At 38.0% G+C, this 25,566-nt stretch overlaps 1 protein-coding gene across 1 annotated transcript in view; it reads left to right on the top strand.

Moving 5' to 3' along the window:
* Window positions 1-25,566, top strand: part of LOC145984136 (E3 ubiquitin-protein ligase UHRF1-like) — a 163,840-nt gene that overhangs the window by 48,072 nt on the left and 90,202 nt on the right. Inside the window, exons 5-6 of the mRNA XM_083117578.1 lie at window positions 4,824-5,164; window positions 9,686-9,872. Of these exons, the coding sequence (XP_082973704.1) occupies window positions 4,824-5,164; window positions 9,686-9,872 (528 nt within the window). The remainder of the gene's footprint in view (window positions 1-4,823; window positions 5,165-9,685; window positions 9,873-25,566) is intronic.

Raw genomic sequence — 25,566 nt, 5'->3', positions numbered from 1 at the left:
CACACAATTTATTCTTGACATTCGGGAACAAGAAGAAGTCATTGGGTGCCAAATCAGGACTGTACGGCGGATGACGGCATTTGTTTGTTTTCCGTATTTGACCAAAGACCTCTGGCAAACAAATTGTTGTGTACCATTCAGAGTTGACCGTTCTACGTTCCTCTAAAGGCACAGTTGCCACATGACGAGTTTTCTCGAAAAAACAGGCAACCATTTGTTTTGATGTGCTTCGAGCGCGAACAACTTTTGTTAAATTGGGTTCATCTTGAAACACCCATACAGTCGACTGCTGTTTACGTTCTGGCTCATATGCATATATCCATGATTCGTCACCTGTTACAATCTTATATACGTCTTTTGAAGCACCACAATTGTATTTATTGAGCATTTGTTTGCACCAATTGACGCGAGCGTCTTTTTGAGTTTTTGTCAAATTGTGTGGGATCCAACGAGAACATACCTTTCTCACAGCTAAATGATCATGTAATATTTTATATATGCTGGTGGAACTAATGCCTATGGTTGCCTCAATCTCACAGTATGTCACATGACGATCTTGCAGTATTAGGTTTTGCACAGCATCAATGTTTTCTTGAACAACAACTGATTTTGGATGACCTTCGCGAATCTCATCGGTGAGCGAATGGCGGCCACGATTAAATTTGTTATACCAGCGTTTCACAGTGGCAAAGTATGGGGCTTCATCGCCAAATGTGGAAGTAAGTTGATCGATGCACTCTTGTCTTGATAATCCACGTCGAAAATCGTAAAAAATCATCGCACGAAAATGTTCATGAGTTAATTCCATTTTATTGTTGTCGCGCAATCTCCAAGGCAACATAAACAACACAAATGAAGCTATTGACAAAACATTTGAAGTGCGTTATGGTCAATAATGCCAGACGATTTGGTGCAAACGTCAAATCGCGCCTAACTTCAATCAGTGTTGCCAAGGCTCAAAATATAAATAGTGGCCCTCGTAATACATGAAAACTTTTGAACTGAAGCGTGACACTCGGACTCTAATACCATCTTACCTTGTTTTACTATTTGCATGGTGAGTGCATACAGATTGACTAAACTTTCGCTCAGTGACGTGCGGTGACGTCGACACTTGGGGTAGCAGTCAGTGGCATGCTCAAGGGGGGGGAGTGTGGGTCACACCCCTCCTCCCTGTAGTGCCAGTATTCCTACAAAAAAGAAGAATATCAATAACAGGAAAAGATTGCAAAATTATGAGTGAGTACTAGAAAAAAGTACACGTAACCCCCACCCACATTCAAAAATAAAAAAAACTATTTGATTTGACTCTAAGCCAGAGATCCTGGGTTCGAATCTTGGATTGGCCATTTGTGTTCTTTGTGTGTGTCCCTTCATCAATTTTGTCGTACCAAAGGTGGCGGAAAAGCGAAGTAAAATAAACCAAATTGAGCAATCAATCAATGATTTGATTTCATTTTTGTTACTTAGCGTCGCTTTTTTTTGTCACATTTGGTTAATTGCGAAGACGATACGATGAAATTGATGAAGGGACGAGCACAGGGAATGCCCATGCCCGGGTCGGGGTTCGAACCCTTAACTCCTGGGGTCGTAGTGCGCTGTGATAACCACTCCCCCCCGTTTGGTTGATTTGGTGACCGGTAACAAAACACAACACACTTTTTTGTAGTTTCTTCAATGATTATCATTTGACTTTTTGAGTTCTGAGATACATTTTTCATTCCAAATTATTTCATTATTCACTGCAACACATAGGACAAGAATGCGCACTCATCACGGGTTTGAATCCTGGCCTGGATTGTTCATTTGAGGTCCCTTAACCAATTTCATCATATTATCACTCAATCCTCATTTTTGCGATAACCAAATGTGGCAGAAAAGCGAAGTAAAATAAACCAAACCAACAACAATATGAACACGCGTTCTCTTGCCCAAATAAATACATCCGTATTTATGACTGTTAGAGACCAAGAGTAGTATATTTAAATAAAACACTACTAAAACGAGAGTCAGAGAGAGCCTGAGCACATATTTGTAATTCAATCATTATATATTCCATATTTGAAAAAGAAAAAAAAGAAAGAAAGCATAACATTATTGTCTGCACATAACACATTCCCATTTCATAAATAATAAATCTACATCCCATATTATACATACGCACATATTGTACAACGTGTAAAAGGTTGTGTAAATACAGAGAACATAAGTACTGCAGAAAATTTTACCCTGAGTTCTTTAGAGGATTTACAAAAAAATTATGAGAAACCAACCCCTATCTGTCCTATAGGAGATAGACTGGGGGACCTGAAAGCCTGGGCTTTCAACCATTGCAGTGGGGGGCGAGGGGACAAGGGAGGTAGAGGTAGATATCTTCCTTTTCTTCGGGCTGGCCGTTTCTACCTGGAAACTGGTCTGGCGGAAGAAGAGCGAGCTAGGGTATCCAGCCAACTTTGCCCGCGGATCACACGGATGGACGAGAAGCGCGTGGAAAGGGAAGTGTTGCGTATGAGCTGTGGTGGCTTTAACAAGACAATAAATATTGTGATTTGAATATAATTCGAGATGTGAGATTGGTTGATCTATCTCTGCTAGACTAGCTACTCCTCAGTGCATGTCACTGCTTTCGCTTGTTGTTTCAGCATGAAACTTCCATGTTACTTGTTGCCTGTCTCTTTGGTATGCACGCTCCGTTAAGGGAGATTTTAGATCAAAGTGCACATGACAGGCCCCATCAGGCTGGAAAAAGCCAAACATTAAGTATCTTTGGGGCTCAGTTTACAGTCTCTAAGCTAGCATTAAGACATCAAAGATTAGTACAATCCGTATATGCTATACGTGTATTGTATCTTCACTATTGAACATTAGCTAAAACACCTGACACGGTTTAACTAAAACACCAAATAATAAATTCACATGAAGACTCGTAGCATTCACGTGATGCCTCTCAGGGTATTGGGTAATATCTCCCCTCGTTCGTTGTTCAAACCAAATCAAAATCAAGTTTTCACTAAGAAAAGAAAGTATATTTTACTTCTTGGCAAAATAAAAATACTTATGTGTGAAGTTTCATCGAGATTTCAAAGAAAGAACAGCATATTACAATTCACCTTTATCACTCTTTTAAAACTCCAAGAGCCCGAACTCCCAAAGTCAAGGCAAAACACAATCGTAATTTCCATGGTAACAGCTCTTAACAACAGCTCTTAACAAGATAAGTATATACAGGTCAGTCACTATCCTGACATTATCAGTGATAGGTAAATTACAGAAAGATTAATGACAATAAACGTTTGTACACCGATAAAGTTAATTATAAACATATATTTGTACAAGAGGAAGGAGAAAGGACGTGTGAACACCATAGAAAAATACAAATTAATTTTGCACAGAAAGATATGAAATAAGTAAAAAATTAAACCTGTAATACTAGTCTCACTTTATGTGTTGTCAAAATATGAGCTATGGATGGATGCCTTGCAGTAAAAAGTTCTGTAGTGATTAAATTCATAATTTTCAAAGAAAGGAACATGCACTAGAATCATGCTGGTTCTATTGAATGTACAAGTACCGTGCGTTCATTTCGATCTGCAGCCGAGAGATCGGGAGAAGCGTGGTGGGCGGCGCTGACGGAGATACCGACATTTGCGGCCTGTAATGCCCGCTTATTTTTATAGACATATGCAGACATTTATATAAATATTGCAAAACGATCACTAACCTGTGTTATAACACGCAAAAGTTCTTCTGTAATTCATCCAAGTTCTGCTCTTATATACACAAATAAATACGCTATAGAAACGATGTTAAGAGCCACAGATAATAAAGCATTTTAATCATAGTTTTGACCAGTAACGTCCTGCTTAAGTTTATATCCTTGAAAGAGTTTTGTGGCCATGGGAATCGTTTGGAGGTTTCGAATGTGCAACACTGTATCAGGATTACACTGCAGACGAAACCGATAAAAGTGAATGGTTTTCGTGAGCTTCCTTGCAATCTGAAATATCCGAGCTCGAGTTTTTTGTTCCTTCGCGACTAGATGAAGACAGAGTTGTAAATAGTATAGTGGCGAGCAATGTAAACCAAGAGCGTGTTAATTTCGTACTGTGTGCAAGAGTGTTATTCTTGGTTACTTGCAGTTACTTGTTTGTGTTATTGTAGTGTGTATGTGTGACGTGTCAGTGAGACGATTGGAATGCCAGCCGCAAGATTCACGTTAGAACAAAGATTTTTTTTATGTATGACACGTACCTACGTGAAAACAAACTCGTGTCGAGACGTGTGTAGGTAATTTGTACAGAAATTCCCATGCGTTTCAACTCCACACAGAGATACGGTTAGACATCTTGTCCTTAAATTACGAGATACTGTATCGTTAAATTTTAAAACACCTAAGCAAAAACGACGGATTCTAACCGAAGCAAAACTCAATGATATTGGTGCAGCGTTAGAACGTTCTCCAAACAAACCTCTACGCCGTGTTTCACAAGAGGTGGGCGTGTGAAAATCATCGGCACATACAGTCACTAAGCTACTAAAATTAAAACCATACTCTTATAACACAGGTTAGTGCTCGTTTTGCAATATTTATATAAATGTCTGCATATGTCCATAAAAATAAGCGGGCATTTCAGGCCGCAAATGTCTGCATCTCCGTCAGTGCCGCCTGCCACGCTTCTCCCGATCTCTCGGCTGCAGATCGAAATGGACGCACGGTAGTAGTTTGAATAATATTAATAAGCAAAAAAACAGTAGATTGTATAAGATATGGAATAATATTATTTTGAGCATTGTCTTGTGTAAATCTGACTTCATTTTTTCAGTTATGATGATGAAGTAGTTTTGGGAAGTGGACATTTGAGGCCTCGGACACATTACACCTACAAGTTTGAAGAATTGAAGGTTGGAATTACTGTGTTAGTAAACTACAATTTGGATCATCCAAAAGAAAGAGGACACTGGTATGATATGAAAATAACCTCAATTAACGAATTGAGAAATTCAAAGAGAATTGTTGGAACCCTATTTGTTGGACCAGATAGCACAGCAATAGAAAACTGTAAGGTGACTTCCTGGAATGAAATTATGCGGATTGAGACACCTACATTCCTCATCAATCACAGTGAAGATGCTCGCAGTGACATACAGCAAGCTGGTCCATCACGTAAGTGTGTCTTAAATTTGCACATTGGAAATCTCTACCTAACTGCACAGTCATGAAATTAGGCAGGTAACAGATGTTTGCGCTGTTGCCGCATGGGAGCACAATCCTGTGTGGTCGGAAGTTCAAGAGAATGAAAGATCTGAGAGAGTTAGTCTTTGTAATCCATGTGATACAAACTGACAGTATTTGCTTGAAAGGTCAGATATGACACAAAGTGCCCCAGAGGGAACACTCTTAAGAGATGCTCAAACTAGACAATGCAGTCCGGTTGACATTGCCACACAGTGCTCGGGAACCAGCAATTTTTTCCACCCTCGCTTTGCTTTTCCCACATATGGCACCAACACAATTCTGCCCAGCTGCCTATTTTCATGGCCGTGCATTTAGTAATTAGTTTTATTTAAATAAATTTGTATTGAAGTGTTTCACTTGCTACTATGGCAGTTGCAAGGAAAAATTAACATTAACTTTAATTTCTAACTTGCATGTCATCCTTCTTCAGGGCTCAAACTAGTCTGCATTTGTTCAGTTTACACACAAAATTTAACTTCAGACATGCAGAAAACATGAGTCATTAGAAATGTACCTGATGTCCCACCTGTATTCCTGAATGAACACATTTATTTTTGAGTAGGAATGACATAAAAAGAAATACCTAGCTCAGTTGCTACAGTCATGAGCAAAGATACTAGATGATAAATGTCCATCACAATGTTCATTGCCTGTTTTATGCAATGTGAAGTTCAAGTATTGAAAGAAAACTGCCACTAAACAGAGAAGAAACGGCTCCAGCATTTGTAAAATTGAAACCTACAGAATTAAAGGTAATTGTACACCAGTGGCATATTCTGAAAATTCTGTGACAATTTTCATTTATTGTATATATTCATTACAATAATACACTATCTGAATTAATTAGATGTAATAGAAATAAAATACCTATGCAAACAAGCAAATAAAAAACAGAAGTTGGACAACTTCAAATTTTCTGGCAATTTCTATATGGATGAAAAAAGCTGGTTTACCAGCAGTAAACCAGATAACAAGGGAGAATATGCCACTGTTGTACACGTACAATATTAGTTGATTGGAGCAAGTGTGTGGTCTCCCCAGGAGCATAGTGGCTGAAGCTTTCTCATGGTAATCAGTGGGGTTACAGGTTTGATTTTTTGTGGAGGGACATTGTACACTCTTAGAATCCCACTTTAAATCTGGCAGGAGACGATTGCAAGAAATCACTGATACAAACAGAGCACTGCACGCGGACCCATTTTGCTTACTAAGCCCACCTAGTCACAGAGTCGAGTTTTCCTTCTCCTACCTGGCAAGTCGGTGAGTAAGAACTGCCTGCCTGGGGTTTGAAGTTGCAAGCATTGAAAGCCCATGTGTAACTGTCAGGCCTTGCACACTCCCAAAAATCCCACCTTGCTGAACTCTCATTCCTGCTCCAGATACATGAGTCATGCAGTCACTGTTGCCAACTTTTAGATTCTAAATTGTCTTAACATTATTTCTGAGGTTAAGGTGAAATTAAACTTGTAATTTAATGTAATAGCAGAACGTTCAGCATCAAATTTCCCATGCATTTAAATGGAAGAACAATTGCCCATCAAAAGCATGAGGAGACAAGAGGGGTTCTGCCACCTACAATAGTTTGCTTTGGCCAGGCCCATTGTGTGATAAGTGAGAGCTCACACTTTGTTTCGTCCTAATGACTGAAGCACTGCAAAACTGGTATGGAATAGATTTCTAGCATTTAAAGAGGGTGAATTAGCTCAAATATCAATATTTTTAGAATTTATGGTTGTCAATTTGACATAATAATGAAACATTCTTAATGAAAAATATTAATTTGCAAAGTTAAAAAAATATAACAGGTTTAGATCCTCAGGGCTTCTGCGACTAACATACATTCAAATGTCTCCATGTGGAGTGAAATTTAATTGCAGTTGACAACACTGACAGTGATGCTCACGTCAGACCTGAAGCAACTACATCAGGTATCACGTGACTCCTAGGTCCTTTGATAAAAGATAAAAACTGTAATTTTTTGGATAACCCAAGCGATATTTTAAGTAAATGGAAGGTCCCGGTAAAGAGAAAAACCTGGCAGGCCTCGAGGCATGTGGAATCTTGCTCAGCCAAGCTCATTTACACAATCGTCCAACACCTGGCTTGACATGTGTGTTGCATATTATTTTAGGTGCTCCTCCATGTGGATGGGTTTTCTACAGGTCTCGTGCAGGCCTCTGGACACAAAACTACTTGCATCTGTCACACTTCAGACAGTGAAGGCATTAGGACCTCAAAATTAATGGGCTCCAACCAAGTGAAGCAAGAAACAGAGATTTGATGCCCGTTGGAAGCATGTTGTCTTTCTGATCCCACTTTAAAGTGTAGGCTGAGTCTTAATTTGTCTATCCGAGTGTAATGTGGACTCTTAACAAAATTTGATAAAGAATGGAAAAATAGCAATTGGACAGGTGAAAGGTTACAGTGGTGTAAGTCACTTTGTTAAAAAGAAAAAAATAGTCTGACTCACAGCACTTTGCTGATCAACACAACAGCTGTTTCCTTTATTACAAGACCTTAAACTCTCACCTGTTGCCAGTTGAATGAATCTCTGATTTACTTCACGTTCCCTGTTAACAGGTTATCTCGATCTGGTTTCTATGTCCACTGTAACTTTAACCCGTCCAATTGTTTCGAAGGGAGCAATACAGCCAAATTTACAGTTTTAATTTTCTGTAGGAAACAATTGAACTATGGCCTTATATGCATGCAATTAAACAAGTGGCAAATTCATGCAATATGCTATTATATAGGTTTGTGTAATAGTTTTCACAAATTGCACAGGATACTGATGAAGATATTGAGAATTTTGGAAGCTATTGTGGAAGTAAGTATGACTTTGAGATCCATTTTAAAGATTCAGAAAGTATTAATTTGTGAAGGATTATATTGTGAAAATTAGGTTTGTGCTAGTTACTGTATACATAAGTTACACTGTCCGAAGAGTTCTTTTGTGTGGGAAACATTGTAGCATACAAAGAATGAAGAGAAATGTGTAAAAATTAGGCACTCGTACCTAACAATCCTAATGCACTGAAAATACATAAATAGTAGGTCTGCCAGCACATGGCAGTGCAACACTGAGCACCAAACCTGACTTGCCTAACATACACACACAAGTGTATTGGAGCAATCTTTCTGCACAAAAAGAACAAGTGCAATAAGTAATCAGAAACACGAACCATAATCTGAACCTGAGCCGTTTACAATCTTATTCTTGGGAAAACATAAATAATTGTTCCGTTTGTATGATCATCAGTTGTAGGCTGACCAGACATCCTATTTTATCCGGACATGTCCTCCTTTTTAGGTGTCTGTCTGGTGTCCGGGCAGATTTTTTAGAAATCAGTAAATGTCCTCCTTTTTTGGAAAAATGCTTCCACCCATAATGATCAACCAGGTGTTATTTTACATGTAAAGCATATCACTTGAGGTGCAATAAGTATTCTAGGAATGCTCATTGAGCACCTGGGAGTTCAACCATTATAATTTTGTCCAAATGAGCCTTCAACGTGTCCCAGACTGCAGATCCTTTTTGGGTCATACATACGCGACACAGAAACTCGTAATGAGAAATTTGATTATTAAGTAATATTTACGTTTATGAAATACCAAAGTGCCAGCCTCCATGACAGAGTGGTTAGCACACATTGCTATGATGCAAAAGGTCTCCGATTCGAATCTCGAAACTGGAAAACTGTGGCGGATCCAGAAGTTACAGTTGGTAGGGGCGAATTTCAGTTGGGTATCTCACCCCACAGAAAATCAAATCCAACCTACAGTTGCACTAGTCTATACAAAGGAGAAGAAGTACTATAAACAGGAACAATTACCCAATTACCCTTACTGTGCATAAAGTGGACTTAAAACACCAAATCACTCAATCTTTCCTAAATCACACACATTCCTTGTGAACTTATATCTGTTTACAGATTTTTTGTTGCATTTGCATGTGTAGTTGTTTTTAGATCCCATAGTAGGCCTAGCTTCCACTGAAGGGAAAATAGAGAGTTCAGTATAAAATCATAGGTGCTGTTCTATAAAAATTGTTGGGAATCTGTTACTTTTTACCACATCTGCAACTGTATTAATCATTAAACTCTATCTTTTAGGAAAATCACAATCATGTGTTAAAAGTTTTTGTGCATGGTCATGTTTTGTGGTTATGTAAACCTTTCAGAAGGTGATATGCTGTTCACTCATATGTTCCATACCTGTCATGTCTGTGTCTCACTACTGGGTAGTAGTGTTGTTAGATGATATCAGGTAAAGGCCAAATAATAGTGAAAATACATTCAGTGTAAACATACACCCAACATATGATGATATAAAGTAAAAATATGTGTTGTGTGAATGGACACTCTCCTTGATCTTTCATATTCCATTTACACAAATGGATTTACACACACAAATTATGGCGAGACATTACAATGGTATGTTCTTTTGTAGGAGCATATGTTCCAGACTGTTCTAGCTGTAAAGATGATCCTCGTATAATCTGCCGAAAATGTTCCTGCTTCATATGTGGAGGGAAAGAAGAACCCGAGAAACAGTTGCTGTGTGATGATTGCAATGATGCATATCATATTGGCTGCTTGGATCCACCACTGCAGGAACTGCCTGAAGATGATTATTGGTTAGTACATATCTAGAGGCATGCATATTTCATTTTTGATGAAAACACTAAATGTGAAATAACACATGGTAATGTTAATTTGTCATGTTTCTGAAAGGTGTGAGGTGCATTTTCCTACTCTCTTTTGTCACGAAATAATTCAAAATGAACTACAACATGAAATTTAGAGTTTATTTACCTACGTGACACTTGTTGAAGTCAGAATTATCCTGTGAGTTATGCAATTTACGGAAAATTGATTAATTCTGCTGTAAATATTTGAGAAGCAAAAATGGACCTCTTTATACAGGAATAAACTTAATATTCTGGCAACAACTTAAATGTGTTATTACGAGGGGATATCAAAAAGTAATTGAGTAAATTTTTTACAGCCAAACTGAAATGTATTTACAAAAACTGAAATATGTATTTGGAAGTACATGTATTTTGCCAGCCTTTCCATGAGATGCAGGTGTGTGCACCTTGCGCATGCCAAGAGGCAGTTGTTTCAAAATGGTGCTATGCTTGAGACGTTCAACACAGTTGAGTTGCGGAGTGTGATTTGGTTTTTGTGGTCAAAGGGACAGAAACCACCTGAAATGTATTGTGAGTTGTGTGCAGTGTATGGTGATACATGCATGACATTTACAAATGTCTGTAACTGGTGTGTAAAGTTCAACACAGGGTGTGTAAATGTCTTCGATGAACCTCGTTCTGGATGGCCTCGCACATCTCACACACAGAACAATGTTGATGCTGTGGAGGCATTGATTCAGGATAACCAGCAGTCAACAATCCAAACAACATCAGATGCAGTGGGCATTTCATATGGCAGTGCATACACCATCATCCATGAAAAACTTTGGTATTGCAAAGTGTCAGCAAGCCGGTCCTCATGGCAAGAGTGGTTATCACATCGTGCTAAGATGCCAGGGGTCCCAGCTTTGAATCCTGGCCTGGGCATGGATCTTTGTGAGTGTCCATTCATGAATTTCATCATTTCATCACTCATCCCCATCTTTACAAATTAGCCAAAGTGGCACAAAAAAGCGAAGTAAAATAAAGCAAATTAAAAAGAAAAAAGTGTCGGCGAGATGAGTCCCCAGACAGCTCACACCACAGCATATGGAGGACTATATGTGATAGTTTGAGAATTTGCTCCAGTACCATAGAGCTGGAAATGCATTCCTCAACCACAGTGTTACTGGGGACGAATCGGGGGGTTTTCATTACACCCCTGAACAAAAGTGACAAGAGTATGGTATGGAAACACACAAACTCTCCCCCACCCAAAAAATTCAGGATTCAGGTCTGCAGGAAAGGTTTTGCTTACCGTTTTCTGGGACAGCCAGGGTGTCATTCTTGCTGATTTTGAGGTAAAAGGAGCAACTGTAAATGCTGCTGCATATTGTGCAACACTGGATCGTCTATGACCTACTCTGCCCCATAAAATTCCAAAAAATCTCTGGAGTAGGCCATCATTCTCCACGACATTGCTCGTCCCCATGTGGCTGCATCAGTGATGCAAAAGGTCAAGTCTTGGCATTGGGAAATTCTCAAGCATCCTGCATACAGTCCAGACCTGGCCCCATCAGACTTTCATCTGTTCGGCCCACTGAAGGAACACCTTGCCAGCAAACATTTCAGCTACGACAAGGAAGTTGTGACAGCCATGTGTCGTTGGTTACTTGTCCAGCCGAGCAATTTATACCGCATGGGCATCGAAAAATTGGTGTCATGGTGGGACAAATGTATAAATGAATGGATGTTATGTGGAAAAGTAGTGTAATGTTCAATAGGGTGCTTCAAAACGCCATCAAATTTAAAAAAAAGAAAAAAGGAAAGTACTCCCCTGTGCATAGCACCACGCCATGAAGGCGTATAGGGAATGTGGGAGTAACGCCCCACACTTTCTTGATCCGGGCATGAGTGGGGTGATGTGATCAGCATCACGCCCCTGACCGCCTTTATAGACTGGGACAATTTTCGAAAATTCTGACTGTAGGAAGCATTTTTGAGGAAAAGCGGGCAAACATAATTTTCTGAATGTATTTGATGTGCTGATAAAGAATATTTTATTTTAGGGCCTCCCCCATGGCACAGTCTTGCCTTGTAATCAAGGGGTCCCAGGTTCGATACCCGGTGGAGGCACAAGTGGTTCGGATCCCACTTTAAACTGTAGGTCCATTCCCGATTAGCCTTACTGTGCATAAAGTGGACTTAACGCGATGGATCAAGGAGACGAGTTTGCCACCCTTACGTCTGAGACATCTGGTGGTGAAACTTCCGAATTACTAGCAGCCACCAACGATAGTTTCGCGAGCGGCCCAACGCAAGAGTGTGGCTTATACCGCGATGGAATATAGTTCCCCGTTTCATTTGAATTTTCTTCCGTCGCTGCAGTTCTTCCTCTACAATTTACCCATCCTTAGTGCAGCACACGAAACGTAGATGTACTTTGGCCGTATGTTATGCGTTAGACTAGACAAGATGCGAAGGTTGTTCTACATTTCAATTTAATTTAGCGAAAAAAAAATGAAAGGTGTAGTTGAATGTTCCCAAACTATAAGGAAGTGTTATACAGTGTTATCTGTGTACAATGTTGCCATTTGATTCCTTTCCTAAAATATAAGTTACTCACTCGCACTCTGTATTTTACTTACAAATAGCGAAAAATAGTATACGCAAAAATAAAACTTTCGCCCACAAAATACGAAACACGCGCCGACCCAAAGTAAGTTCAAGCTCCCCACCCCATCCTTCCGGGACTGTAAATTCCTTCCTCGCAGAACATTCAACCAACACCCTTCGACTGCTTTTGTTTTGATTTCTGTCTGTGCCCGAGGCTAGGTTGACCAGCGACTCAGGTTGGGTTGGAATTTCCTATGCGATTGTTTTGGTGATGGTTATTCCGTGTTGTTACCAATAAATTCCAAAATCTGCATTTCAGGCCTCCTCGATAGCGTAGTGGATAACGCTGTCGCCTTGTGATGAAAGGGACCGGGTTCGATCCCAGGTGGGAACACATTATACAGTGGCTCGGAAACTCCACTGTACACCAGTTCCGATTTGCCTACCTGAGCAAATAGTGAACCAAAAACTTCGTCGCTTTTCACGGCGAGGTTAAATGTTGAGCCGATGAAGCAGGGAATAGAACAAATGCACTAAAATATCCAAACCATGGCCATAATTCGAACCTAGAGCCTTTAGAACAGAAGTCAGTTCTGCACCACCCAGTTTTGGAATAATAAGCTCCTTGGTAAAAATGTCGTCTGAGGTTCAATACGTGCCGAGTGGCTTATCTTTGGAGTCCAACGAGTCCAATTGTCTTTATCGTGCCGTGCCGACCTTCGTGGTCGAATGGTTAGCACAGCGCGCTACGACGCCAGGATTCCCGGGTTCGAAATCCAGTCTTGGGTATGGATGTTTTTTGTGAGTGTCCTTTTATCAATTTCATAATATCATATCACTCATTCTCATCTTCGCGATTAGCCGAAACTGGCAGAAAATAAACCAAATAAATAAATCAATCAAACTAGTTGACGCTGTTATTTGGCTTTCTTGGCGAAGCCTTCTCCTTTTCAATCCTCAAGATGCTTGGCCAACACTGACATTTGCGACTCCCATTGGGTATAGAAGGCCAGACAGTTCACACCGAAAGCAACATTTGACTACCTGGGACTACATATGAATTAATCATTCATATCGCTATTAAAAATCGTAATAGAAATTATGTTTCAATCTGGAGAAAATAGACATAAAAATATATTAAAGGCACAAATAAATACAACGTCAAGGCAAAATCATAATATCTCACCAGAAAATAGTGTTATTTTTACGAACATTATAAATTAACAGTATTTCAATAACCAAGAACAGTAAAATAATACTAGTAATATTAAATAATACAACCTCAGAAAGTGGAATATATCTAATTTCACTCTTTCACTCATTCTGTCTTTTATGCAACGCGTAGTTACTTTCCTACTTTTTGTTTGCAAGTCGGCTCGTAAATATGGCGGCGCTGCGAGAAACTCGTATATTGTGTTAAATCAATATATTTTTTATTTGCAAATAAGATAAATGGTCTCGATCGCTCTACTAGGAGTTGAAACCTTTTAATAGGTAAGTCAATTCAAATATTTCTTTCCCATGAAAAATAATTTCGGCATAAATAAAAGTATGCTGAAATAAGGTAACGAGACACCAAATTCTATTCTCCCCTCCCCGGGGTCAGAAATTTCTGTCAACCAGTGGCGTGACGCAATATCCTAGCAAGGTCTATCTTCCAACGATCACTTCAGAATCCGTCACTTCCCTCCCAGCTTTCTTCACCTGTTCAAAATGTTCCTACGCCAGTCAAGCTCCTATCACGTTTTACTGAACTACAGTTTGTAAGAAAATCAACAAATGAGAAATCATCTTTTTAAATTTCGGTTTTGGCTGAGGAAGCTATGATAGCCCGAACCTACCGAAAAATGTTTCAACTACCCTTGAACCCACCCCAAGAGAAATTACTGGTGACGCCACTGTTTATCTCCAGGGGCGGTTGTTCCTCGAGAAAATAGGGCCAACCGCCCGCCCCCTCATTGAAAAAAAAAATTTGATTTGATTTATTTTACTTCGCTTCTTGGGCCACTTTTGGCTAATTTGCGAAGATGGGGATGAGTGATGGTATGATGAGATTGATGAATAGACATCAGAAACGTTCATGCCCAAGCCAGGATTCGAACTCGGGAACCCTGGCGTCGCAGCGCGATGTGCTACCCCCCCCCCCTCCCAATTGAGATAAGCAGTGACGTCACCAGTAATTTTTCAATGGTGGTTGAAACATTTTTGGTGGGTTTTGTTTCAGTTGTCGTGGCCAAATTAGCGGTTAAATTTTCACGCAAATCAGGTGGCATCAGCGTGATATAGAAACGCGATTATCAATTTATACACATGTCCCCTTCACACACACACGAAGGAACGAACGGAAACTGAGACAGAACGGTAATTCCAAAAATCGAGCATGTGAATTGGTCGTTAAACTACAAGGAAAATGTAACTGAACTGCAGTAATATGAGTAAAACTCTTCGATAGCGAAATTTTTCATTTCATGCGCCAAATCTTCGACTTTAGCATTTACAGATATCTCTCTCTCTTTGTAGTAAAGTGTGTACCCAGAATTTTTATTTCCTGCGGGGAGAGAATCTCTTGTCAATACTGATTTCTAGAGCGCCCGAAGAAAATAATAATGTACTGTTGTTATTATCATACACAAGCAAATAGAACACGTTACTTCTAGTTTCTATTGTTACACAGAAACGCAGCATTGATTCATACACAGAGCAGTAGGAGAAACATTACGTTTCATTTGACGTCACTTCCTTTCGATAGATTTTCAACGACTTGTTCAGAGATTATTGCACAATGCACGGAGGGCTTTACTAAATTTCTTCTTCTTCCTTTTTTCTAATCCCAGTCATCTAAAATTTATATTTTTGCATCGTTTCTACTTCACTATCCTTTCCAGTAGTAGTGACGATCTTCCATGTTCCAAATCTCATGTTGTGTCTTCAATGCAGATGATATTTCATGTATTACGAGTCCAACCTAGGGTCCTGTTACCTCGGGACAACTGGCCCTCCCAATATTTGTATCCCCTTATGAGGAGAATGGTAGCCGGGTTATAACCCCCCACCCCGCACTGGCTGTTTGGTTTGATTTGCTATATTTTACTTCGCTTTTTGTGCCACTTTGGCTAATTTGCGAAGATGGGGATGAGTGATGATGATATGATGAAATTGATGAATATACACTCACAAATATCCATGCCCAGGCCAGGATTCGAACCCGGGATCCCTGTCGTTGTAGCGCGATGTGCTAACCACTCCGCCACGGGGGCCGGCTCCCGTACGTACTAAAGGGAGTTCCTCATCCGGCACTTGAGGGATCATTTGATTTTGTGCATTTTCACTTGATTATGATCTTTCAGGTGCATAGATCGTTTCTGGTTGTTGGCGAATCGTTTGCTTTTCCAGTCCTAAGGGGTACAGTGAGGACATGAGGTGAAACTAAAAACATAATATTACGCAAATGGATGCATACTGATCAACACATACATATACAATCAACATACAAGGTAACTCTGGGTAAGATGACATAGTTATGTTTGTTTAAAATGAATTGTGAAATGGGAAAAACAAATATTATCACACTCAATATAGTGCGTGTTTAGTTAACTGTAAACTAGAAAAGTAATAATTCATTGTATTACAATTGTATTCGGCTCAATGTGAAAAGATTAAGAAATATAATGAAACTAAATGCGTCAAAACTTACATCTATCTTCAACAAGGGGATAGTGGAACAACGTATGAAGTTTGCAATATCACAAAGAGAGAGAAGGAAATTGAACACTTTGTATTTCAACGTATAAGACTCAGTATACAATGTAAATTAAATATATAGTAATACAAGAAGCATTGAAGCAAAAAAAATTGCTTTCGTTTAGAATCTTTTACAATATAAATGTCCTTTCTGCAAATTTCGTGGAGCAATTTCTTACATTTAATTCATTAAATCCAATCACATTTTGGCCCCTTTTCATCGAAATAGAATCATTCGCATCTTCATTCTCATTGTCACCACTACTGTCTATGAGATTATATAAAATTTAATTCTGTCGTTCACATAAAAGATGATGATGCGTTACATGTTAGTAGAGCTAGGCCAGACTGTCATTTGGGTATAATCGCACCACTAGTCAGCATGAGGGTCCCCAGGATTCTTTCCAGGGAGGGGCAAACAAGGTAATTTTCTTTCCAGGTGGGAACAAAGGAGGCACATTTTTTCCCCATAATAGTGATGCCCCTTCGAAAAACAGTATTTCAGTCCGAAATTATTATGTTTCTTCAACTAATTTATAATAATGAACATGAATTACTGTAATTGAAATGAAATTATGTGTGAAATATATAAGTTTTAGGTGGACATTCATTTTCCAGAAGGGCGTGGCCCCCTTGCCCCCTCCATTCCATATGACCATGATAGTCCGTGTTCTACCTATTAGGACCATAGCATTTTTTATCCAGTAAAATACAGTAGATTTGTCCGTGGCCCCCAAAAGTTTTATCAGCTGGTAAACTACTTTCCATTATTTTCACTCAGTCATTTCCGCTTCTAAATAATATTTTATTTTTAATTTTCATTATTTTTCATTTCTCAAACCCCACATTGAGTAAAACAGAATTTACTCGCTATTATTCTTGAGACGGACCTTACGCAGCCAATAGTTTCATAGAATTTAGTGATAATGCGTTACCGAATATTTCTCAAATATTCAAGGAAACAAGAAAAAAATAAGCAGATATCCGGATGTAAAGAAAATAATGAAAACGTTATTGTTATTTCTATTTTGCTTACGTCACTTTTGTAACTTTTGTGATATTTGCTTGGGATTCGAACCTATGATTTCTGTCATACATCCACCATAGAGGTCAATTATTATCATCATTATTATTATGTCATGTGATCGACCAGCATAAATATGTAACAAAAGCTTGGACAAACATAAAATAAACGGGTTCAGTACATTTACACGTAATATTTCCTTTTCAATGGAAAAGATAGCCCTGCTCCCAACAGAAGAAAGTTCCTTCCTGGCCTGGCTCTGGTAATCGACCATTCATTCCAAAAAAGGATTCTGAAATTCGACCTTGACCATTTGGCGGTGACAACACAGCTCTCTGAGGGAGGGTCGAGGAACGGTACAGTCCATTCCCCTCCGGCTATTTCGAGGGTATGGAGAACACAGATTTCGCGGTTCTATGAATTTGCGGCCGGAATTGTTGGCGTGACAATTATACTTTCTTATATTATCTGCATTAGGAAAGTGATAAAAGACAGTTATACTGCTTTTGTTATCTCGCCAAATTTTCAAGTTAATTGCTCTCCTCTTTTTTCTTGCTAATAGAAACAATCCTCTCTTCTTTCTTGGCGGTGACGTAATTTCTTATTTTTTTTTTTTTGACAACACAACACTCGCGAGACTCGAAAAACGTTTAGCTATATAGCAGAAGCTGTCCAACTCGAATATCCCTCCGCCCGCTGGAAGTTCCAGGCGGTGTCGCAGGTGGCAGCACAATTTGCCGTGATAAAAATACGTTGCAGGCTTGGAATGTTAACATAATTGCAAAATAATACGCAATCTTGCCAGTAACAAAAGTATAGCAATCGCAGCATAAATGTTCCCTCTTGTGATCTACGTAGTCGGTTTTTTAATATTCTTCTTGTGAAATAAGAAAATTAAGTGGAAAGACGTGAGAGCTGTATTTTGCGATTTATTATTATTTTGCGCTTAATGTAATTATACAATCTATAATATAGGTACGAGTACACACACGGACGAGTACGAAGAACAATGTCCTGCAAGCAGAATGTCGAAATTCCATTTCAGAGCTACACAATCACAGTAGCAATTTAACATGTAAATGAATGGGACGAATTTTCAAGATGGCGGCCGTAGTCTATCCCCTTAAAACAGAAACTCAAAGAAACTCAAAGATAAAGAATATTTTGTTTGCCACTCACGATTTTGGTGTTAAATGCTTCAAATCGCTAAAAAACAAAATGGCGGGCATACGGAATGAGGTCCTATTAACTTTTGAAGGAGCAGAAGCAAAATAGTGATCTTTGTGTCAAACATTGAGTTCTTGAGTATGCTGAATCCAAATATTATGTTTTGTAATCTGAAATTTTAAGCTATTTGCTCCAAATCGTTAAAAAACAAAATGGCAGCCATACGAAATGAGGTCCTAATAACGTTTGAGGGAACAGAAACAAAATAGTGATCTTGGTGTCAAACATTATGTTTTTGGGTATGCTGAATCCAAATAATATAATCTGAAATTTTAAGCTGTTTGTTCCAAATCGCTAAAAAACAAAATGGTGGCTAGGTGCATCCATGCAATGTTTCGTATCCATACTTTTGAATTAGGAATAAAACAGTGATTCTTGTGTAACAATAAGTTTTTAATACAGATAAAAGTATAGAACATTGCTAAAGTAAAGATGCAAAATAATAATATTATTCAAAGCATAAGACCATATTGAAATATTAACAGTACCAGTGTATGATAAATCCACACGTTATCCTTATTCAACCTTATTTTGCCTACAAAAGTAGTATAACATTTTGATAGTCACGGATATCCATGCACTTCTTAGTGCCAGTATCTGCACATTTGCTAGCTGCAGTACATACAAGCTGGCCTTTCCTGCAGGAACATGTAGCAGATATACAACCACCCAAGCATCCACAGGTGACAATGTTGTAGCAGCATTGTGGAATTGGTGGCAGCGTGGTTTGCCTGCAAACCCTCAGTAGACAAATCACGATTGTTTGTCCGTACGTCATCCTCCTTGTGAAATCCACCGGAAACCACAAATATTTTGTCTGCAGGAGCATTGTTGATCAAATGATTAGAGAGAAAACAGGCCAAATCTTTTTTATTCTCTGAGTTAGCAAGAAAGTCACTGAATTTGTTGGGGATTGGCAGGGATCCATTTTCTATTACTCTCCTTACTAAATGAGCATGTTTCAAGTGCCTATCCCTTGTTCCAGCCTTGATTGAAGTTGCGTTATACCGATCAAAGGTGACATCAATCGTCTTAAAGCTTCTTCCCATAGAAACAACAAGGTTAAGAAATACACCTTCCAGTTGACCAAAGTTTAAAAACTTCTGCAGGCTTTCCAAGTGCAACAACTAATGCTTGACCATTTATTATAAGGCATGACACAGACAGAATTGATATATCAGGTGGACAAATTACATCCTTGCTCATCACATCAGCTAGAATGGCTTTGTTTCCTGTTCTCAGACTACCCTCTGTGTTGGCAAGGGAGATTGGAATTGGCATAAGTTCATGACACAAAATGCAATTTAGATCCACATTACGACCTGCCTCATAGGCAGTTAGGAGGGGCTGGAGAATATTCCTGTCAATTTTCAAAATGATTTCCTTGCCACTTACCATGGCTGTATTTAGAGGGGGGGGGGGTTTCTAGGGTTCAAACCCCCCCCAAAACTTCTGACATGTTGGATTAATGGAAGTTCAGAAACCAAAATCTGTAACAAATTTTCAATTTTTTTTTCAAAGCATCACAAAAATACATGGAGACAATGTTGAAATGATCGAGCTAGACTTTTCATACATTTGGAATTCTGAAACTTGAGTGAAACAGGATTTATTCTCAGAATCGTAGCCAACCCGCGACCCCACCATTATCACTTCTGTTGTCATCTTTCCAGTGTTGCTCCTGTGTCACAAGGAATATAGACTGAAGATTCCCTTATGATTGTCCCAAAATTCCATTTCCAGCTTTTAAATTCCCTGTCCGATAAGTCGAAAATCCCCCTTGATAGGAGTTCAAACCTAGGATCTCCAGTTTTGTAGCGCATTATGTTCGCGATTGAGGTTACAATCCATGCACCAGGCTAAGTTTTTAAAAAGAATAACTGGTTCCACACTTTTCAAAATTCCAAAAATTTAATTTTAAAGTCAAACAACAAAAGCTTTATGACTAAAATTTCCATCTAACTTTTAAAGCTTTTCTCTTGAAGGTATCTAAAGTTTAATGACGAAGTATAATAATTGTGCATTTCAGTACACACTGTATGAAACTTAAAAAAAAGAGAAAGAAACTTGTGCTGGATATTCACTCATCTGCTGGATTGAGTAAGCCCCCTCAATTATATAACAATAATATAATAATAATTATTATTAGTATTATTATTATGGAATAAAATTGTTTTATTATTATGAAATTTTAATTATTATTGTACAATTATTGTTATTATTTCCATTATTCAAATTTCTGGCGACGCCCATGGGAACAATTATGAATGAACCCCCCCCGAAATTTTTTCCTGCCTACGGCCATGCCACTTACTACCAATTTAACTTCATAGAGGGACTTAAAGGTCTTTGCATTTGACTTATGTAGAGGATCACTTAACTTGACTTGTGTGTGACTTTTATCAGGGACCATCATCCTTTCCTTCAGGAAGGTGTCTAGCTTTAACTGGCCCAGTGTTTCAGCTTTGAGGAGAGTATCTTGAATGTCTGAAGTAGCTAAATCCTTTGTGGCAATGTTTTGGAGGAACTGATGAGAAACATCTTAAGATGAAGGCTCACAGGTGCAGGTCTTTTCAAATTTATAAGTGGATCCATGGTTCTATATTTCTATCATTCTGAAATAAAGTAAAAAAAAGAAAAAAAAAATATTATAGGTTTAGTCATTTTTGTGGTTCTTTTGTTTAAAAAAGAGGAAAAAAGAGTACAATAATTTTCAAAAATGTCAGATTAGAAAACATAATTTTCAGCATACCCAAAAACATAATGTTTGACACCAAGATTACTATTTTTTTTCTGCTCCTTCAAAAGTTATTAGGACTTCATTTCGTATTGCCGCCATTTTGTTTTTTTAGCGATTTGGAGCATATAGCTTAACATTTCAGATTAGAAAACATATTTGGATTCAGCATACCCAAAAACATAATGTTTGACACCAAGATTACTATTTTGTTTCTGCTCCTTCAAAAGTTATTTGGAGCTCATTTTGTATGGCCGCCATTTTGTTTTTTAGCGATTTGAAGCATATATCATCAAAATCGAATGTGTCAAACAAAATATTCGGAATCAGCACATCAATTACATTCAGAAAAGGTTGTTTGTCCGCTTTTCCTCAAAAAATGCTTCCTACACTTTTTACAGCCACATTTCTGAGAATTTGCAACAGGCTATTACCCCCAGGGTTTCCGCCATCAATTTCTATTGCAAATTAGCTGAATGGACATACGAAGGCTACATATACATAGGATAATGTGTTATGTAAGGTATAGTGCTTTTACATACATATTTTGCCCATTTTCGTAGATATTACAAAATTTCATGTGTCTGCGCGACCTCTATACATAAACCTATTTTACTGAAAATTTACACAAATTATCTTTATATATATTGTCACGAAATAAGGGTGTGAGATCCAAGAAAAATACAAAGTTGATTTTTTTTCATATACTTTTGAAGCACACTAATGTTCAACCTTCAAAATGTGTATTTCAGTTTTTGTGAATACATTTCCATTTGCCTGTAAAATAATTACTCAATTAATTTTTGATATCCCCTCATAGAAGGGATATGTTTATTTTGTGTAGTAAGTGCAGTTTTAAAACCAAAATGTCATTTTATGTACAGCTTTTTCATCACTATAACAGTGAAATTTTATTTTATTTACCACTTTTGAACCCTAAATTGACTCTCTTTTTGTGCGGAAATTTTGCTTTTTTATTTACCAAAAATATGTGCTACTATGCATATCTCTAATAGACATGACAAGTCCTTTTCATGTTTCAAAATTTTGTCATTGGTTGCATTATACAATTTCTTTGCGCTTAACTACATTTTCACACACCACTATGATAAAGTTTGTTAAATTCTTCATTTGATGAAACTAGAATGTATCACTTCCCAAAACATGTCTGTTTCGCTATCTTTGTGCTTGTAAAATTTGTGCTTCATATCAAGGAGAGAGCCTACATGTGAAATTTCAAGTTGCATCAAGTCATCTAATATGTAAGTTACATATATAAACCTTTGATATGCTGTTTTTAAGTTGTGTTATTATTTGTTATTATTTTTTTAAAACAATGTATTTGCTAATGAGATGTTTATCAGATGAAATCTTGTACTTAACAGTTTATTTAATTTTTAATTGCACTGAATTATTCATGTGATTTCTTTCTCCATCCATGTGTGTTCATTTTATGATATTATTTACTTGCATGAGTGTGTTTGACATTATTTACGGTGCATTTTTGTATGGCTCTGTGCCATCCCCTGATCTTGTCCGATATTCTCTAGAATATTTTTACTGTTTACACACATGCACACATGCAACTGGAGATCAGAGTTTTTTAGAAAATGTTGAGGGAATTCTTTTACTAAAATTTCAAAGGAAATGAACACTAAAGATGTGACAACCATTTTCTGATATCTGAATATTGGCCAAAAATAGAATATCAGAATTTGTAAAAATCTGACATTTAACCCCTTAAGTGGGTAATATGCGCATGCCAAATTTTTTTAAAGAAACAACTATTTCTCATCATCTTCCATAGTGCATTTCATATACAGGGAGGTTATTTCAGTCGTTCACCGCCAGCGTGACGGCCGTTCCGCGGACTCTTCATGCAACAGGTCCCGGCAAATTGCGTTCAGGAAGTCCGTAACAGAAACCGCTTGTTTTGTAATGTTTCCACTTTTCACAATTACAGTTACAATTACAATTGAAATAAGCACGTACCTTGTCGCACGGATGCAGGAAAAGGTGTCCTCCCAAATACAAATATTTCTGGCACCTTATTTCTGACATCTAATCTTAGATTAGACATCGCTACTTTATCCTCAGTTGACAGAAAGGGAAGACAGCATCCCAGCGCATAAAGCAAACCGAAAGCGTAAAATGATATTTAAAAGTAATAATAATGATGATCACTAACCTCCTGTGTTATAAGAGATGTTGAAAATGACTTCCTTCAACAGCAATACAACACGTTTCTTAGGTTCAAGAGATCCTGTCTATTGTAATCCCTGACCACTTTTCTGCAAGAATTCGTTTTCACGTAATTATCGTACATAAAAACTCCATGTTCAAGACTATATTTGTTTAACGACATAAGTAATGAATGAATAACAATTAACACACAATAAAGCACTGGCCACGAGTAAGCACATTACAATAACACAGTATAAGCAACACGCGTACTGATAAATGAACAGAAGTGAACATGAATGTACACTGACGTCTGGTAGCCGACAGTGTTGCTAACCATTTTTCGGCAATGTCCCTACAGACGTAGTCAAAATGTCCCTACAACTGACCAAATGTCCCTACGCCAAGTAAAGTGACTAAAAAAAAAACACCTCATGAGCATGCAAACAGAAGATAAAATATACACATTTACTTACCAAATCTTTCTGCTCGGTGCTTCCACAATTAATGAAGGAGCGAATTTACAATACAGGACCTCTCCCCGATTTTTTGTAATATTTCGCATACTCACTAATTGAGGCCTCCTAATCACGAATTTGAAGTTAAAATTTGGGGGGTCACGTGTAGAAATTGCAAAATAAGTGACATTGAGTGGTCCGCGATCGGCACGATTGCTTATTATTTACCAGAAGATTTTGTGTTTCCAATACTTAAAAAACGAAATATACATTCCTGATATTACTACGGCCCCAAATTTTAACTATGTTTGCCTATCCTAACCTAACCTAACCGTACCTGAATGGTTCGTGGGGCTATCCGTCAATGGTTTGTTGGGCTACCCGTGCATGTTTTTTTCGAGCCCAAATTTTAACTATATTTGCCTAACCTAACTTAACCTAAACTTACCGAGAATGGTCAGTGGGGCTATTCCTGAATGGTTTTGCGGTAATTGTGATTACGAACCGATAAAAAATATTATTTTCGTAGCACTTTAACGGCAAACGTTCATCATCGAAGACGCCATTTTCGTATCCTGCAATTTTATGATTGATGTACTGTTGCCAAATTTACCTGTAATCAAATCAGTTCTTCTACATCGTGATTGTCGCTGTCACATGTAAGCACGTTCTTTGGGCAATATACTAAAAATCCATAAGTTTATTAATTAGCCCACAGCCATCCTCCTGCACACTCCACCTAACAATCTGTACAACATTAACAACTTTTTTACTGTTCTCTTCCGCCATTCTTACACGATCCATGCTCTCCAAGTATGAAATCAACAGTGTGGCAACGCTGTAGACAGCGTAACTAATTTTAATTTGTTCATATCAACAAATATGGCTACCATACTTGTATACGGAGAATCATTGCGAGAATTGAAAAGCTTATTTTACAACTTCTACACGTTAATGAACATTTTTTCCCCCTCACCCCAACATGTTAACTTGAGATAAATAATCACGAATAATTATTTCGTGAGTATAAGACGTAGCATAGAAATTACAGAAGGGTCCGGTATTGTAAATTCTTGCCTTAATGAATAATAGGGGTGTGCTGGACAGAATTTTTTGGGTCGGGACGGTAATTTTTTTAAATCCCGACATTCGGGACTGAAAAATTTGCAATTTCCCGACCAAGTCGGAAAATTTTCTGGACGGGAAATGTTCGAAATTTCCCGAAGCACTGGAAATCTCGAATTTTACAAGTCATTTTCACTTTAAGTGATTGTTTTTGCATTTCTAGAATAAAAACTTACAACTTTCGATAAGTTCCAGAAACTTACAAGGCAGAAAACGTCGAGAATTAACGACTTTTTAAAGTAAAGAATCCAGCACACCCCTAATGAATAACGTTGAGTCGTTTACTGTTGATTATGTTATTTGAAGTCATACATGCTGCTGCTGTGAAGAGATAGATGTTGGTTGGTGATGCTGTATTTCCTGCATTCTTTAACAATTTTGGTCCCATTTTATTTCCCTTTTTTGTTTTTGTATCACTTAACATTGAAAATATTCTTTCCGTTTCCGCGTTAGAATGCGGCAATGTTAGCACTATTTTCGCGAGAGTGGAAATGTTTTCAAAAAGGAACTTGCCTTGAAAGTTTTTGGTAACCGATAACATGTTCCAAAATTCTGATGGAGATCTGTTAGTTAGTTCTTTTTTCTCCTCCT

The sequence above is a fragment of the Lepisma saccharinum genome, chromosome 2 (genome assembly GCF_977018435.1).
Source record: "Lepisma saccharinum chromosome 2, izLepSacc3.1, whole genome shotgun sequence".
NCBI classification, from domain to species: domain Eukaryota; kingdom Metazoa; phylum Arthropoda; class Insecta; order Zygentoma; family Lepismatidae; genus Lepisma; species Lepisma saccharinum.
The sequence above is the reverse complement of the archived record's forward strand: the minus strand, read 5'-3'. Positions and strand labels throughout refer to the sequence as shown.